This window comes from Odocoileus virginianus, chromosome 8 (genome assembly GCF_023699985.2).
Source record: "Odocoileus virginianus isolate 20LAN1187 ecotype Illinois chromosome 8, Ovbor_1.2, whole genome shotgun sequence".
Lineage (NCBI taxonomy): Eukaryota > Metazoa > Chordata > Mammalia > Artiodactyla > Cervidae > Odocoileus > Odocoileus virginianus.
In genome coordinates, this window is record NC_069681.1 from 56,957,577 (window position 1) to 56,971,177 (window position 13,601).

At 40.2% G+C, this 13,601-nt stretch overlaps 1 protein-coding gene across 7 annotated transcripts in view; it reads left to right on the forward strand.

Annotated features, from left to right (window-relative positions):
* Window positions 1-13,601, forward strand: part of TBC1D4 (TBC1 domain family member 4) — a 244,429-nt gene that overhangs the window by 141,750 nt on the left and 89,078 nt on the right. For 6 of the 7 annotated variants that reach the window (XM_070471565.1, XM_070471564.1, XM_070471569.1 and 3 more), the window contains one exon: window positions 11,480-12,067. In XM_070471565.1, the coding sequence (XP_070327666.1) occupies window positions 11,525-12,067 (543 nt within the window). In that variant the 5' untranslated portion in view covers window positions 11,480-11,524. Of the gene's footprint in view, window positions 1-4,890; window positions 4,967-11,479; window positions 12,068-13,601 lie in introns of those variants that run through there. The other variant, XM_070471566.1, reaches the window with a different exon arrangement.

Below are 13,601 nucleotides of genomic sequence, written 5' to 3' on the forward strand. Positions count from 1 at the left end.
GACTATTAGCAAGGACTTCTAATATGTTGAAAAGAATGGTGAGAGGAACACCCTTGCATGTACTTGGCCTCAGTGGGAATGCCTTGAATTTCTCACCATTAAGTATGATCCTAGCTGTAGTTTTTTTTTTCCTAAATCATTGACGAAATTTCCCTCTATTCTTTATTTGTTGAGACTTTTTACCATCATTGGGTGAGGGATTTTATCACATGCTTTTTCTGCTTCTATTGATATGATCATGTGATTTTTCTTTTTTAGTCTGTTGATGTGATGTGACATTAATTGATTTTTAAAATGTTGAACCACTTACATACTTGTGTAATTCTTGTCTTGGTGTGTAATTCTTATTATACATTTTTTTGATTTGTTATGCTAGTATTTTGTTAATTTTTGCATCTATATTCATGAGAGATATTGTTTGTAATTTTCTTATGATGTCTGTGCCTGGTTTTGATATTAGGGTAATGCTGGCCTCATAGAATGAGTTAGGAAGTATTTTCTCTGCTTCTGTCTTCTGAAACGGAGAAGGCAATGTCAACCCACTCCAGTACTCTCACCTGGAAAATCCCATGGACAAAGGAGCCTGGTAGGCTGCAGTCCATGGGGTCATTAAGAGTTGGACATGACTGAAGTGACTTAGCAGCAGCAGCAGCATCTTCTGAAAGAGATTATGGAGCATTGGTGTCAAACCCTTAAGAAAAAAACTTAAGGGTTTGACAGAATCCACCAGTGTATCCATCTGAGCCATGCGCTTTCTGTTTTAGAAGATTAGTGACTAGTTATTCCATTTAGGCCTATTCAGATTATTTATTCTTGTCTGTATTGTGGCAGCTTGTGTCATTTAAGGAAATTTTTCCTTTCATCTAGGATATCAAATTTCTGGTCATGAAGTGATTCATAGTATTCTTTTATTATGCTTTTGTTTTCCATAGGATCTGTAGTGCTGTCCCCTCTTTCATTTCTAATATTGGTAATTTGTGTCCTCTCTCTTATCTTAGTTAGCCTTGCTAGAGACTCATTGATTATGAACTGTATATTTAAAAAAATGTCAGCATTAAGCAAATAATAGGACTGATTTGATGAATAGAAAGTCTTCTGTTGAATAAACACGTAGTGGGTTCATCTCACCTTGGACATGTTTTGTGGTTGGGTGGAAGGTTATGCTGCATTTGGAAGTGGGCATATTTCATAGTGCCAGCATAAGTAAATAAATAGCAACTTTCAGGATTGTTTCTTAGATGCCTCATTCTGTTTTTCTACAGTTTAAAAATGAAAGATTAACTTTCTTGATGACATGGTTGTAATAAGTTTGATTTTCTTGCATTGATGACTTCACTTACTTCACCTTTTTTGGTTTTATCTGTATAAATATCCATTTCTGAAAAAAAAGAAATATAAAGTTATTTTTCACAAGTGGCACAAATATTCTATATTCACACTGTGTTATTCTTATTTTGTAAGGTACAGAACACTTTTTTCCCCCTATCACATGCAAACCTTTTCCAAAATTTATTTCTTATACATTCCTATGTGCCTGCTTAGTTGCTTCAGTCATGTCTAACTCTTTGGAGTCAGACATGGACTCTAGCCCTCCAGGATCCTCTGTCCATGGGGTTTTCCAGGCAAGAATTTTGGAGTGGGTTGCCATTTCTTCCTCCAAGGGATCTTCCCAACCCAGGGATCAAACCCCGGTCTCCTGCATTGGCAGGTGGATTCTTTATCATCTGAGTCAGGCAAAGGGATTCTTTAAACATGTAACTCAGCACTCCGCAATGGCGTTCTGCCTCACCAAGGGGTCAAAGCCAAAGTCCTTTCAAGGCCCTGCAGGATGTAGATGCCCCCTGCTCCCCACAAGAGCCTCCAATCATCTTCTGCCCCCTCACTCACATCCAGCCGCACTGACTCCTCACTGTTCCCTGAACACACCAGATGAATCTCTGCTTCATGGCCTTTGTACCTGGTGTTCTATCTGCCCGGAATGTTCCTCCCCCAGATACCTGTAAGGCTTGACTTCTTGCTGACTTCAGCTTTTTACTCAAATGTATTATACAGATTCTTTTCTTTAAAATTGCAACTATCCTGACACCTCCTCCTAATTTTCTGTACCCTTTTCCTTGCATTATTTTTTTCATTGGCAATTTTCACTATCTCAGATCCTTTATGATTCACTTATCCACTCTATACCCCCTACTACAATTTAACTTTCATAAAGATATTTTTTTTTTAAGCAGCAGCTTCTCACTTCCTCCATCTCCTTGCACAGCACATATCAGACTTACATGTTAGATTTAATTAAACATTGTTGAATGCTCTCACTGTCTCAGCACTGTGTCAGGCACTTTGCACATTTAGTTTAATTTTCCCAGTTTACTTTTTTTTTTCCAGTTTACTTTTGAAATAAACATTATGATTCTTATTTTACAGATGAAAAACCAAGACTATGAAAGATATGGCATCTTTTCTACAGACAGTCATAGCTACTAGAATGAGCTTTAAATGCTAGACCTCTAACTGCATGTTATATATTTTTCTAATATGCTATGCTATGGACTAATCCATAAGGGTGATGTTTTTGAAATGGAATTTGAAAAGGACTGTTCTTGTCTATCCTTTGCCATCTAACTTCTCACCCATCCCATCTTCTGCCTTATTTCCCTGTTTATTTATTCCCTTTCTTATTTCTGTAAAGTCAGCCACTACAAAGGATATTCCATTAGCTTAATCAAAATTGTGAGTCCCTGCAGGGAGGTCAGACTGGTGCTCTGTGACAACCTAGAGCAGTGGGATGGGGTGGGAAGTGGGAGGGAGGGGACATAGATATACCTATGGCTAATTCATGTTGGTGTATGGCAGAAACCAACACAGTATTGTTAATTATCCTTCAATTAAAAATAAATGAAAAAATATATCTGTATAAAACATGAGTCCTTGGATTTCCTGTGAGTTACCCTTATTTATTTTACATCTGATCACTTTTTCAAATTTTGAATGGTCATAGAGGCACAAGTCATATCTTTTGGGGAAGGAATTCAAAGATATGCACAGTGAGACGGAATGGAAGGGGAGCCCTTGGTAGGAAGTTTAAGGACTTTCTGTCTCTGATGCTTGAGCTAATGCAGAGCACCAGGAAAGCAGCAGAGGTGAGCCAAAAATCCGTTTGGAGCAAAGAGCTGAGAATATCTAAGAACCAAAGTCTAGTCTGAGAGGAAACTGCCTTGGCTGAAGCCCAAGATTCCAATTCAAGCAACTTGTCTGACTGCTGTGTAAGTGGTGGAGATATTCTTGCTTTCTTTGGCTCCAAAGAGTCTCGTTACTTGTAATCTCATTATTTCCTTCTTTCTTGGTTTAACTTTTAATGTAAACCGTTTCTTTCCACATCTGTAAAATAAGATAGTAGGGTCTGGTGATTCTATAAGGGAGCTTTTAAGTTTAAAATTCTGTGATTTTAAAATCACTGCATTTTTCTAGTCAATTTTGACTCTAGACCTAGTAATAATCAGATACCTTTTTTACTGTGCCAAATTTACCGTAGACTAATAACATATGTTTAACCAAACACAAAGAATCACTGAAATACTTTTGGATAAAAGTTAAAATGGTTTAAAAATCAGTTTTATTTCTTAGTGAGATTATCAGACAATCTCACCTTAAGTATGATAACACAGACTGAGCAGGCTTCCCAAGTAACTAGAGCTGGAACATCTTCATGGGTTCTTCAATAATGGTGATTTTTTCCCTTGATGTAAGTAAGCTATTTCAGGACACATATATACCTTCCAAAATTACTTTCCATTGGTTGAAGATGAAGTTTTAAAAGCCACAGAGAAATTATGATATTTAACGACCAAATTAGTCTTTTCTTAAAATGCTGAACTAATCTTAATAGTTCCTTAAGTGAGACAGAATTAGACAGAAAATCTACCTGTTCCCTAAGGGCATATACTAGTTTCAGAGCAAATACATTTTCTTTTCCTTACTGTCTCTCTTTGATTGGGTCTAGTTTAAATGATCAGTTCTTCTCATTTGTCAGGTTTTTTCAGTTTACTTGAAATGTTTCCTAGTATTCTTCTTCATCTTTTCTTAAATACCCTTCCCCTATTCTTTGTGAGGGCTTCCCATGCCATGCTAGAGGTAAAGAACCCATCTGCCAATATAGGAGAGACATGGGTTCGATCCCGAGATCAGGAAGATCCCCTGGGGAAGGGAATGGCAACCTGCTCCAGTATTCTTGCCTGGAGAATTCCACGGATAGAGGAGTCTGGTGGGCTGCAGTCCATGGGTTAGTAAAGAGTCGGATATGACTGAAGAAACTTAGCACACACCTCTTTTTTGTGCTGACAGAAATCTTGCTGTGCCTACTATAATTATTATAAAAAGATTGATAATGAATCAAGCAGCTAAGATCATTTTAGTTGTGAAACAATTTACCCAGTTATTTTTTTTTACTTTGAATATTTTTTTACTTCAAGAAGCTTATTTTCATATTCAAATTTGTATCCACTTTTTAAATGTTTGCTGAAGTTCATCTGTTTATCAGTGAATTCTATGAGGAAAGAAGACATTGTAGATTAATTTTCTCCTACTTTCATAACTAATAAGCCTTGGACACTTACGGTTATTTAAACAGCATAAGAAAGACAATGGTACTCAAATTTAAAATGCTTCTTTTTAAAGAAAGCTAGAGAGTCTATTCTTTAGCCCTGAACAATCAGTGTGTTTCCTGACTGCACAGTCAGGAAATACTTTACTTTTGAAGCAATAACGGTTATTCCCGGGAAGTTTTATAATTGGCTGCACAGTGATAACGTGGACTTGAACAAATACAGCAAAATTACTGCTGGCTTATCTAGAATGAAAGAGAACTTCTTAAGTGCGACAGAGTGCTAATACTGAGGATTGTATCAGTTTGGCATATTCACAGCTCTTAGAGAACTGCTCCAATTTTCTGCTGGCTTCCTGACCAAAGGTATCTTTTCCTTTGTGTTTTTCAGTATCCAGATGATTTTTTCACTCCTGGGTTTGGGTAGGCCTTTAGACATCAGCATGGGGTAGCTGTGGAATTTATTTTATTTTGAAATTAAGTGGAGAGTTATTTTTACAATACCATTGGATTTCTTGGAGTGCGATAACTAATTCTAGTAATTAATTAATGAGAAACAACATTCTGAGATCCAGGGACCTAGTGGCAATTTTTTTTCTCTAGAGTGAGGAATTGCTTTAATGTTTGAATTTTGACATTTGAGCTTATATATTTTTTTCCTCTTAGAAATTATACTTTTAATAAATTTCTATTTTCTTTTTTAAATTAATTTATTTTAATAGAGCATAATTACTTTACAGTATTGTGATGGTTTTGCCATACATCTACATGAGATCACTGAAAATGTAATGACAAAACACTTGCTAAAGGTGGCACTGTGCTTTTTCTAAATATCATGAGGCATTTGAAAAAAGCCCAATTTATTTTATCACCTGTTGAATTGGTTATTGTGTGTTAATGGAAATGAATAATGTCAATAACTTGCAATATTTCTGGCTTAATGACAGAGATGATTTTCCATCTCCTTTTAATATATATTATTTTGTTCCTATATTGGCATCAATGCAAAAATGAGCCCACAGAAATCTGGATTTAGATGAGATCTTATTAAGCATCTATCTAGTCTTCCATTTTATTGGGGAAGAAATTCGGGTGCAGAATGACACAAATTCCTGGCAGATCTGGGATAGAGTATAAACCTCTTAATTCCTGGGTAGAGGGATTATTCATTCTTTTTAAAATATTGTTATTGTGCGCTGCCATACAATAAAACTTTTGATTGAATTGGCATTGAATCTGCATCAGACTCCTTGCAACCCCGTGGACTGTAGCCCACCAGGCTCCTCTGATCATGGAATTCTCAGGGTAAGAATACTGGAGTGGGTAACCATTCCCTTCCAATCAATTCCCTTCCAATCTTAGGTATGAGATTGAACCTGGGTCTCCTACATTACAGGCAGATTCTTTACCCTCTGAGCCACCAGGGAAGCCCATAAATCTTTTAATTCCTGAGTAGAGGGATTATTTATTCCCTTTTTAATATTGTTTTTTTTTGTGTGTGTGTGTGTGTATTAAAATTATGTGCTGCCATAAAATAAACCGTTCGCCTTGAATTGGCATTGAATCTGCATCAGACTCTGTGATATGTAGGCAGATTCTGAGCAGTGGTGTGTCCACGACAAGAGTAAGAATAACTAGAGTTATACTTTTAACGAGGTGTCTCAGCATCTGGAGCCGTTCCTGCCACACACATTCACTTCCTAGCTGGAGTGAGCGCTGAGGAAAGTAGAAAGCTCTTCATTTTGGGGAGCGCCAGATTTCCCATGAATTAGCAACAGGAATGGACTAAACCCATCTCAATCCTGGAGGACTTTCATCAGGGTTCTTGGTAGCTGTTCACTATTTGTATACTTCTGTTTGCTGACAGCTGTCACGCAGTTTCTTCTGAGCATGAAATTCTCTCCCATTGGTCACGTGGAAAAAACTCTAGTTAAGACACAAAGTCATCCCAACTCAGTCTTTCACTTAAGGGCTTATAGTATAATGTTAGAAAAAGTGATGTTGTAAGATGCAATACATGCAAGGAGTCAAATTCATTCAAAAGCACATATAAATCTAAATATATGTCAATTAACACTCTCAGTGGTACAAAATCCGCCTACTAATGCAGGAGATACTGCTTCAATCCCTGGGTCAGGAAGATCCCTTGGAGAAGGAAATCCACTCTGGTATTCTTGCCTGAAAAAGTCCATGGACAGAGGAGCCTGGCAGGCTACAGTCCAGGGAGTCGCAAAGAGTCGGACATGACCGAGCACTCATATAACATGGAAGAATACTGTTTTCCCCAAATGCCTTGTCTACGTGCAAGTACTGGATAGAGATTTTTTTCTCTTGTGTTGCTTCTGATTGATCTCTTAAATAAACGTCTCAGCAAAAAGTTTTCATGGCCCTCTGATAACTCTTTTCCTCACCAAGGACATTTTGCTGTCCTTGCTTTATCAGTGTGTTCCTTTGGCATGGGTTCTGAGTGTGCAGGCAGGGGCTGTATAATATTAACTTACATGTATGTCTTCCACTTAGAAGAAAAAAACAGAGTGGAAAGTTGTCAGATCAGTTTCATAGTTAGAGCCTCTTTGCAGCCCAGATCATTGAAAGCTGCATTTATTCATGACCTCAGAGAGGATATTAAAGGCAACTAGAATCTATGTCTTATGGTACAATTAATAATTCAAATTATTGGAGCATTAAATTACCTACTCAGCTTAGTCAAAGTGATAAGCTTTGCTTCTATCAACTGGATCATTAGCTGGATTATATTTAGATGTTGAGCTTTTACTTGTGGTCACAGGGAAGTGTCCTGTGGGACTATAGAAATTCAAGCACTAATCAGTTCTTCACATAATAGCTCTCAATATAATAGTAGAGAAAAAGTACAAACATATAATATTGAGGAATAGGTACAACTAAGGTCGAACTCACTATATTTTCAGTCTCAGTGATAGGATATAACTAGTCATCATTAAAATATTTGTCACAAGATAAAAATTCTGCAGGTTCAAAAACATCCTACAGATAATTTTTTTCTTATTCTGCACTCCATAGAGGGACTTTGGAAATATAAGTGCACTAGAGTTGCAAAATCGGATGCAAAGTATTAGATGAAATACAGTTAGTGAGGAAGGAGGGGACTATCTGTTTTAGGGTTTTGCCTAATCCACTAGAGTCACTGTATAGACATTCTACAGGGTTGAATGTCTAGGTCAGTCTCCATAGTTGTGGCCCTTGTCAGATACTAAGACAAAAAGAAAATGACAGAGGGCTAAGGTTGCTGACCATGTGTTAGTATAAGGCATCTGACTTCCCTGGAGATATGTCAAGTGTTCAGGATGAGTCACTGAAACTATAGCATTTGGACTTTATTCTTTCCTAGGAAATATTCTGCTAGCAAATGGAAAGTCTTGTAATTTTAAACCATGAATACTCTGGCCATATATCCCAAATAATTATGTGAAAAAGAAGAAATTCTGGTTTTAGAATGGTTGCTGGTAGATTTAAAGAAATACCATATACCCTGCGTATAAAATGATCTCTGTTTCCCAAAGGTAAAAACTACCAAAAAAGGTTTCCCTTGTCCTAAGTCCACATACTGAGGATCTACTTTGTACTGGAACTTATTCTAGGCTTTGGGGATACAAGGAAAAATGTGGGAAAACCCCCCAGAAATCACCACCCTCCTAGGGCTTACATTCTAGCAAATCAGTTACACAAAATGTTCAAAGGGGTGAGTGCTATAGAGAGTAATAAAATGCAGGAGAGGGGGTGGAATTCCAGGGGAATGCTGGCTGTCAGAGCATGTGTGTGTGTCTTTCGGGGTAGGGGACAGATGCCACCTCAAGGTGACTCTAGAGCATGGATTTAAAGGAGGTGAGGAGTGACTGTCCAGTTATCTAGGGGAGGAGCTTGGAGTTCAGAGACCTTCAGGGAAGAGTGTGCCTGGCATGTCCAGAGAGTAGCCAGGAGGCCAGTGAGGGAGAGGGGTGGGAGGAGTAAGGTCAGAGGAAACGAGGCGAGGATGAAAAGCTGAAATGCAAGTTGACCATCTAAAGGTCACACGGAGGATGTGTCGCCACAGTGCACATTTAATCTTTCTTATGTGCAGAGAGTGAGGGCCCTGCAGGACATGGCAAGGATTTTGTCTTTTACTCAAGAAATGGGGAGCTTGGAGGATTTGCAGATGAGCACCATGACAAGTTTAAAAAGGATCCTTTTTATTTTTGAGAGTTCTTTAAAGGGGGCAAGGGATACCAGTTAAAAGACTATTGCAGAAAACCAGATGGGAGATAATGAGTTGTATTCCATTTTATGTGAATGTATCATCTTTGGGCTTCCTTTGTGGGCCCCGCTGGTAAAGAATCCGGCTGCAATGCGGATCGACCTGGCTTCGAGCCTTGGATTGGGAAGACCCCCTGGAGAAGGGCAAGGCTACCCACTCCAGTATTCTGGCCTGGAGAATTCCATGGACTGTGTAGTCAGTACATGGGGTCACAAACAGTATGATTGAGCGACTTTCAATTCAGTTCAATTCAATTAGCTCAGTGATAAAGAATTGGCCTGTCAATATAGGAGATGCAGATTCGATCCTTGGGTTGGGAAGATCCTCTGGAGAAGGAAGTGGCAACCCATCCCAGTATTCCATGAGAAGTCCCATGGACCGAGGAGCCTGGCAGGCTACAGTTGATGGGATCGAAAAAAAGTCAGACATGACAGAGTGACTAAATAGTAACAGTACCACCTTTAGTTTATCTGTTCACTTTTTTCCTTCAGTTTTATTGAGATATAATTGACATATAGCATTGTACTTAGGTCAAGGGGTACAACATAATGACTTGATATGATATATATTGCCAAATGATTAATGTAAGTTTTAACACTACTCACCTCAAATGGTTACAGATTTTTTTTTTCTTGTGAGAAGAACTTTTAAGATCTACTCTCTTAGCAACTTTCAATATACAATATGGTATTATTAACTCTAGTCACCATGCTGTACATAATATGCCAAGAACTTACTTTTCTTGTAACTGGAAGTTTGTACTTTATATTTTCAAGTTTCTATTGAGCTTTCTGCTTTCATATCCCAAAATATTTGTTCATCTCAGATTTTTTTAATCATAGCTATTTAAACAAAATTTGATGAGTGACTTAGCTTCTTGTTCAAGTCATATAGTAATATATATATATATATAATTATTACTATTTTAAGGCTACCCACTCTAGTATTCTTGGGCTTCCCTTGTGACTCAGCTGGTAAAGAATCTGCCTGCAATGTAGGAGACCTGGGTTTGATCCCTGGGTTGGGAAGATCCTTGGAGAAGGGAAAGGCTACCTACTCCAGTATTCTGGCCTGGTGAAGTCCACGGGGTCACAAAGAGTCAGACACAACTGAGCAACTTTCACTCACTTTCACTATGTTAACTTACGTTGTTTTTACTATTGTGAATAATTCTGTGATGAACATGAAGGTGTAGGTATCTTTTTGAGAGAGTAACTTTGTTTCTTTTGAATATACACACAGAAGTGGAATTGCTGGATCATATGATAGTTCCATTTTTAATATTTTAGGAATCTCTATACTGTTTTCCATAGTGACTGCACTGATTTACATTCCTACCAACAGTGCTCAAGGGTTTCCTTTTTTCCACATCCTTCCCAGCACTTGTTATCACTTATTTTTTTGATAATTATCTTTCTATCAGGTATAAGCTGATATTTCATTGTGTTGTGCTTTACATTTCCTTAGCAATTAGCGATCATCCACCTGTTGATGAATATTTGAGTCATTTCGAGTTTGGGAATGTTGTGACAAAGGCATCTGTTAATATTTGTGAACAAGGCTTTCTGTGAACATGTATTTTCAGGGCTTTCACCTAAATATCTAGGAGTGGAATGACTGGGTTGTGAGATAGATCTGTTTAACTTCTAAGCAACTGCCAAATTCCTGAGGTGCTTGCACCATTTTACATTTCTGCACACAGTATGGGCGTTCCAATTGCTCCATATTCTAGTGGGTACTTGGTCTTTTTGATTTTAGCCATTCTATTAGGTGTGTAATAGTGTCTTTCTATGGTTTAAAGGTGCATTTTCTCTTCATTCAGAAAGTTAATTTTAGTCTTATTGTTGAAACTTTGATTCCTTTCAGCTGAAGCTCATAATAACTTAATTAGTTTATCTCTGTGGTGGTTGGTACATTAACCATGTTACACTTTATTTTTAAAATTTAATTTTAACCTTTTGCTTCCTTATAATACCTTTTTGTTGTTGTCCAGTCGCCAAGTTGTGTCTGACACTTTGCGAGCCTGTGTACTGCAGCATGCCAGGCCTGTCTGTCCCTCACCATCTCCTGGAGTTTGCCAGAGTTCATGTCCATTGAATCAGTGATAATAATACCTTTTAGAAGAACTCAAAGGCTATATTGTGGTAATTTATTAAAGGTTGCTTGTAGAGTCTCATGGCTTTGTTTTGGGGAAATGAATACATTTAAAAGGGGAAATTATAAAAGTGATAAAAAAATTTCAATCTGTGTATATCACTTATATCCAATAGTGTAATTTCAGTTTATGCTTTGTCTTGTGTGCTTAGCTGATCAGTCAAGAGCGACTCTTTGTGACCCCATGAACTGTAGCCCATCAGGCTCCTTTCTCCATGGGGATTCTCCAGGCAGGAATACTGGAGTGGGTTGCCATTTCCTCCTCCAGGGGATCTTCCCAACCCAGGAATCGAACCCAGGTCCCCCGCATTGCAGATGGATTCTTTACTGACTAAGCCACCAGGGAAGCCCATACTTTATCTTATGTAGGGCCTATTACTTGCAGTATTTTATCATTTACCATCAGAATGCATTCCGTGTGATAATAATAATTGTTCTGAATTCTTTTCCAGGTTCCCGATGTTATCAGCAGCATAAGGCAGTTATCGAAAGCTGCCATGAAAGAGGATGCCAAACCCAGCAAAGACAACGAGGACGCCTTTTACAACTCTCAGAAGTTCGAGGTTCTGTACTGTGGCAGGGTGACCGTGACCCACAAGAAGGCGCCGTCCAGCCTCATCGACGACTGCATCGAGAAGTTCAGCCTGCACGAGCAGCAGCGCCTGCGGCTCCAGGGCGAGCCGCGCGCGGGGGACTCGGGCGAGGACCAGGCGGGATCCGAGGCCCGGACGCCGGCCTCCCCCGCGGACGTTCTGTTGGAGGAAGGGGCTGGCGTCGCGGACATCCACCCCGTCTTCCCTGCCGCGCCCAGCCAGCCTGGGCCATCCAGCTCGCGAGTCTGCTTACCCGAGAGGATTTTGGAAGATTCGGGCTTCGATGAACAGCAGGAGTTCCGGTCTCGGTGCAGCAGCGTCACGGGGGTCCTGCAAAGGAAAGTTCACGAGAACAGCCAGAAGCCGCAGCCGCGGAGGAGGCACGCCAGCGCGCCCAGCCACGTGCAGCCCTCGGACTCGGAGAAGAACAGAACCATGCTGTTTCAGGTGCTGTCCTGGCCGCCAGCTCTCCCGGTGTTTCCCCATCTTTTGCCATAGCCGGAAGTAGCCCGGCCGCCAGCTTCTCCCTGGTCCTCAGTCTGGAAGCCTCCAACTTTTCTGTCATGTCCCCCAGGCAGCAGAGAAGGCAGGTCGGAGAAAGAGAGCCAAGGACAGTAGTGAAGGGGTGAGAGGCAGACGGGGAATGTAAGAGAAAAGGGAGCAGGACAGGGAGGGAAAGAGAGAGACGCGCTTGAAGGAGCATCAGGGAAAGTTGCTTGGGGAAGTTAGCAGAGATGGAGAAGGCAATGGCACCCCACTCCAGTCCTCTTGCCTGGAAAATCCCATGGACAGAGGAGCCTGGTGGGCTGCAGTCCGTGGGGTCGCGAAGAGTCGGACACGACTGAGCGACTTCACTTTCACTTTTCACTTTCATGCATTGGAGGAGGAAATGGCACCCCACTCCAGTGTTCTTGCCTGGAGAATCCCAGGGACGGGGGAGCCTGGTGGGCTGCCGTCTATGGGGTCGCACAGAGTCGGACACGATTGAAGCGACTTAGCAGCAGCAGCAACCCAGATGGCGCTAGTTGTGAACAAACAAACAAACAAACAACAAAAAACCTGCCTGCCAATGCAGGAGACCTGAGAGAAGGGGTTCCATCCCCGAGTGGGGAAGATCTCCTGGAGGGTTACATGGCAACCCACTCCAGTGTTCTTGCCTGGAGAATCCCATGGACAGAGGAGCCTGGCAGGCTACAGTTCATAGGGTCTCAAAGAGTTGGTAACTACTGAAGCAGTCTTAGCATCACCAGCGTTTGCCTTAGGTTGATTCTTCACTAGGGCTTCCCAAGTGGCTCAGTGGTAAAGAATCCTCCCTGCCAGTGCAGGAAACACAGGAGATGCAGGTTCAATCCTTGGGTGGGAAGATTCCCTGGCGTAGGAAATGGCAACCCACTCCAGTATTCATGCCTGGAAATTCCATGGACAGAGGAGCCTGGCAGGCTACAGTCCATGGTGTGGCAAAGAGTTGGACATGACTCAGCCCACACATGATTCTTCAGTAAATGTTGCTATTTATTATTATTATCTTTTAATGACTGCAGAAAGTCAGAAGGGTTTGAAGATGTGAATCTAGAAGAGTGAATCTTCTTGAAGGAGAGAGAATTTTCTAAAGAAAAAAAAGAAAAGTCCAGAGACTCATGGTTGTATCTTCAGATGAGGATACACCAATTTACTCTGTCATACAAAGGAGAGGTTTAGGAAACATCATAAGCCTGATGATTTATTGGATCAGTTGTTAAAATGATTGGGTGCAAGCTATATTATAGGTGTAAAACACGATTCTTAATTCTAAAAAGTAGTTTTGGAAGTTGTACAGGGTATAGAAAGTGTCCAGTTCCACTTGAAAGAACTGAATTCCTAACAATGCCCTGTAGAGATTCTTTAATTAATCCTCAGCTTTGAGGATTAGAGTTTCCCTCAGATTTGAGCTTTCTTGAAAAAAGGAGTGACGGTCCTTTTATCCCATTGCAAAGAGTCCTTA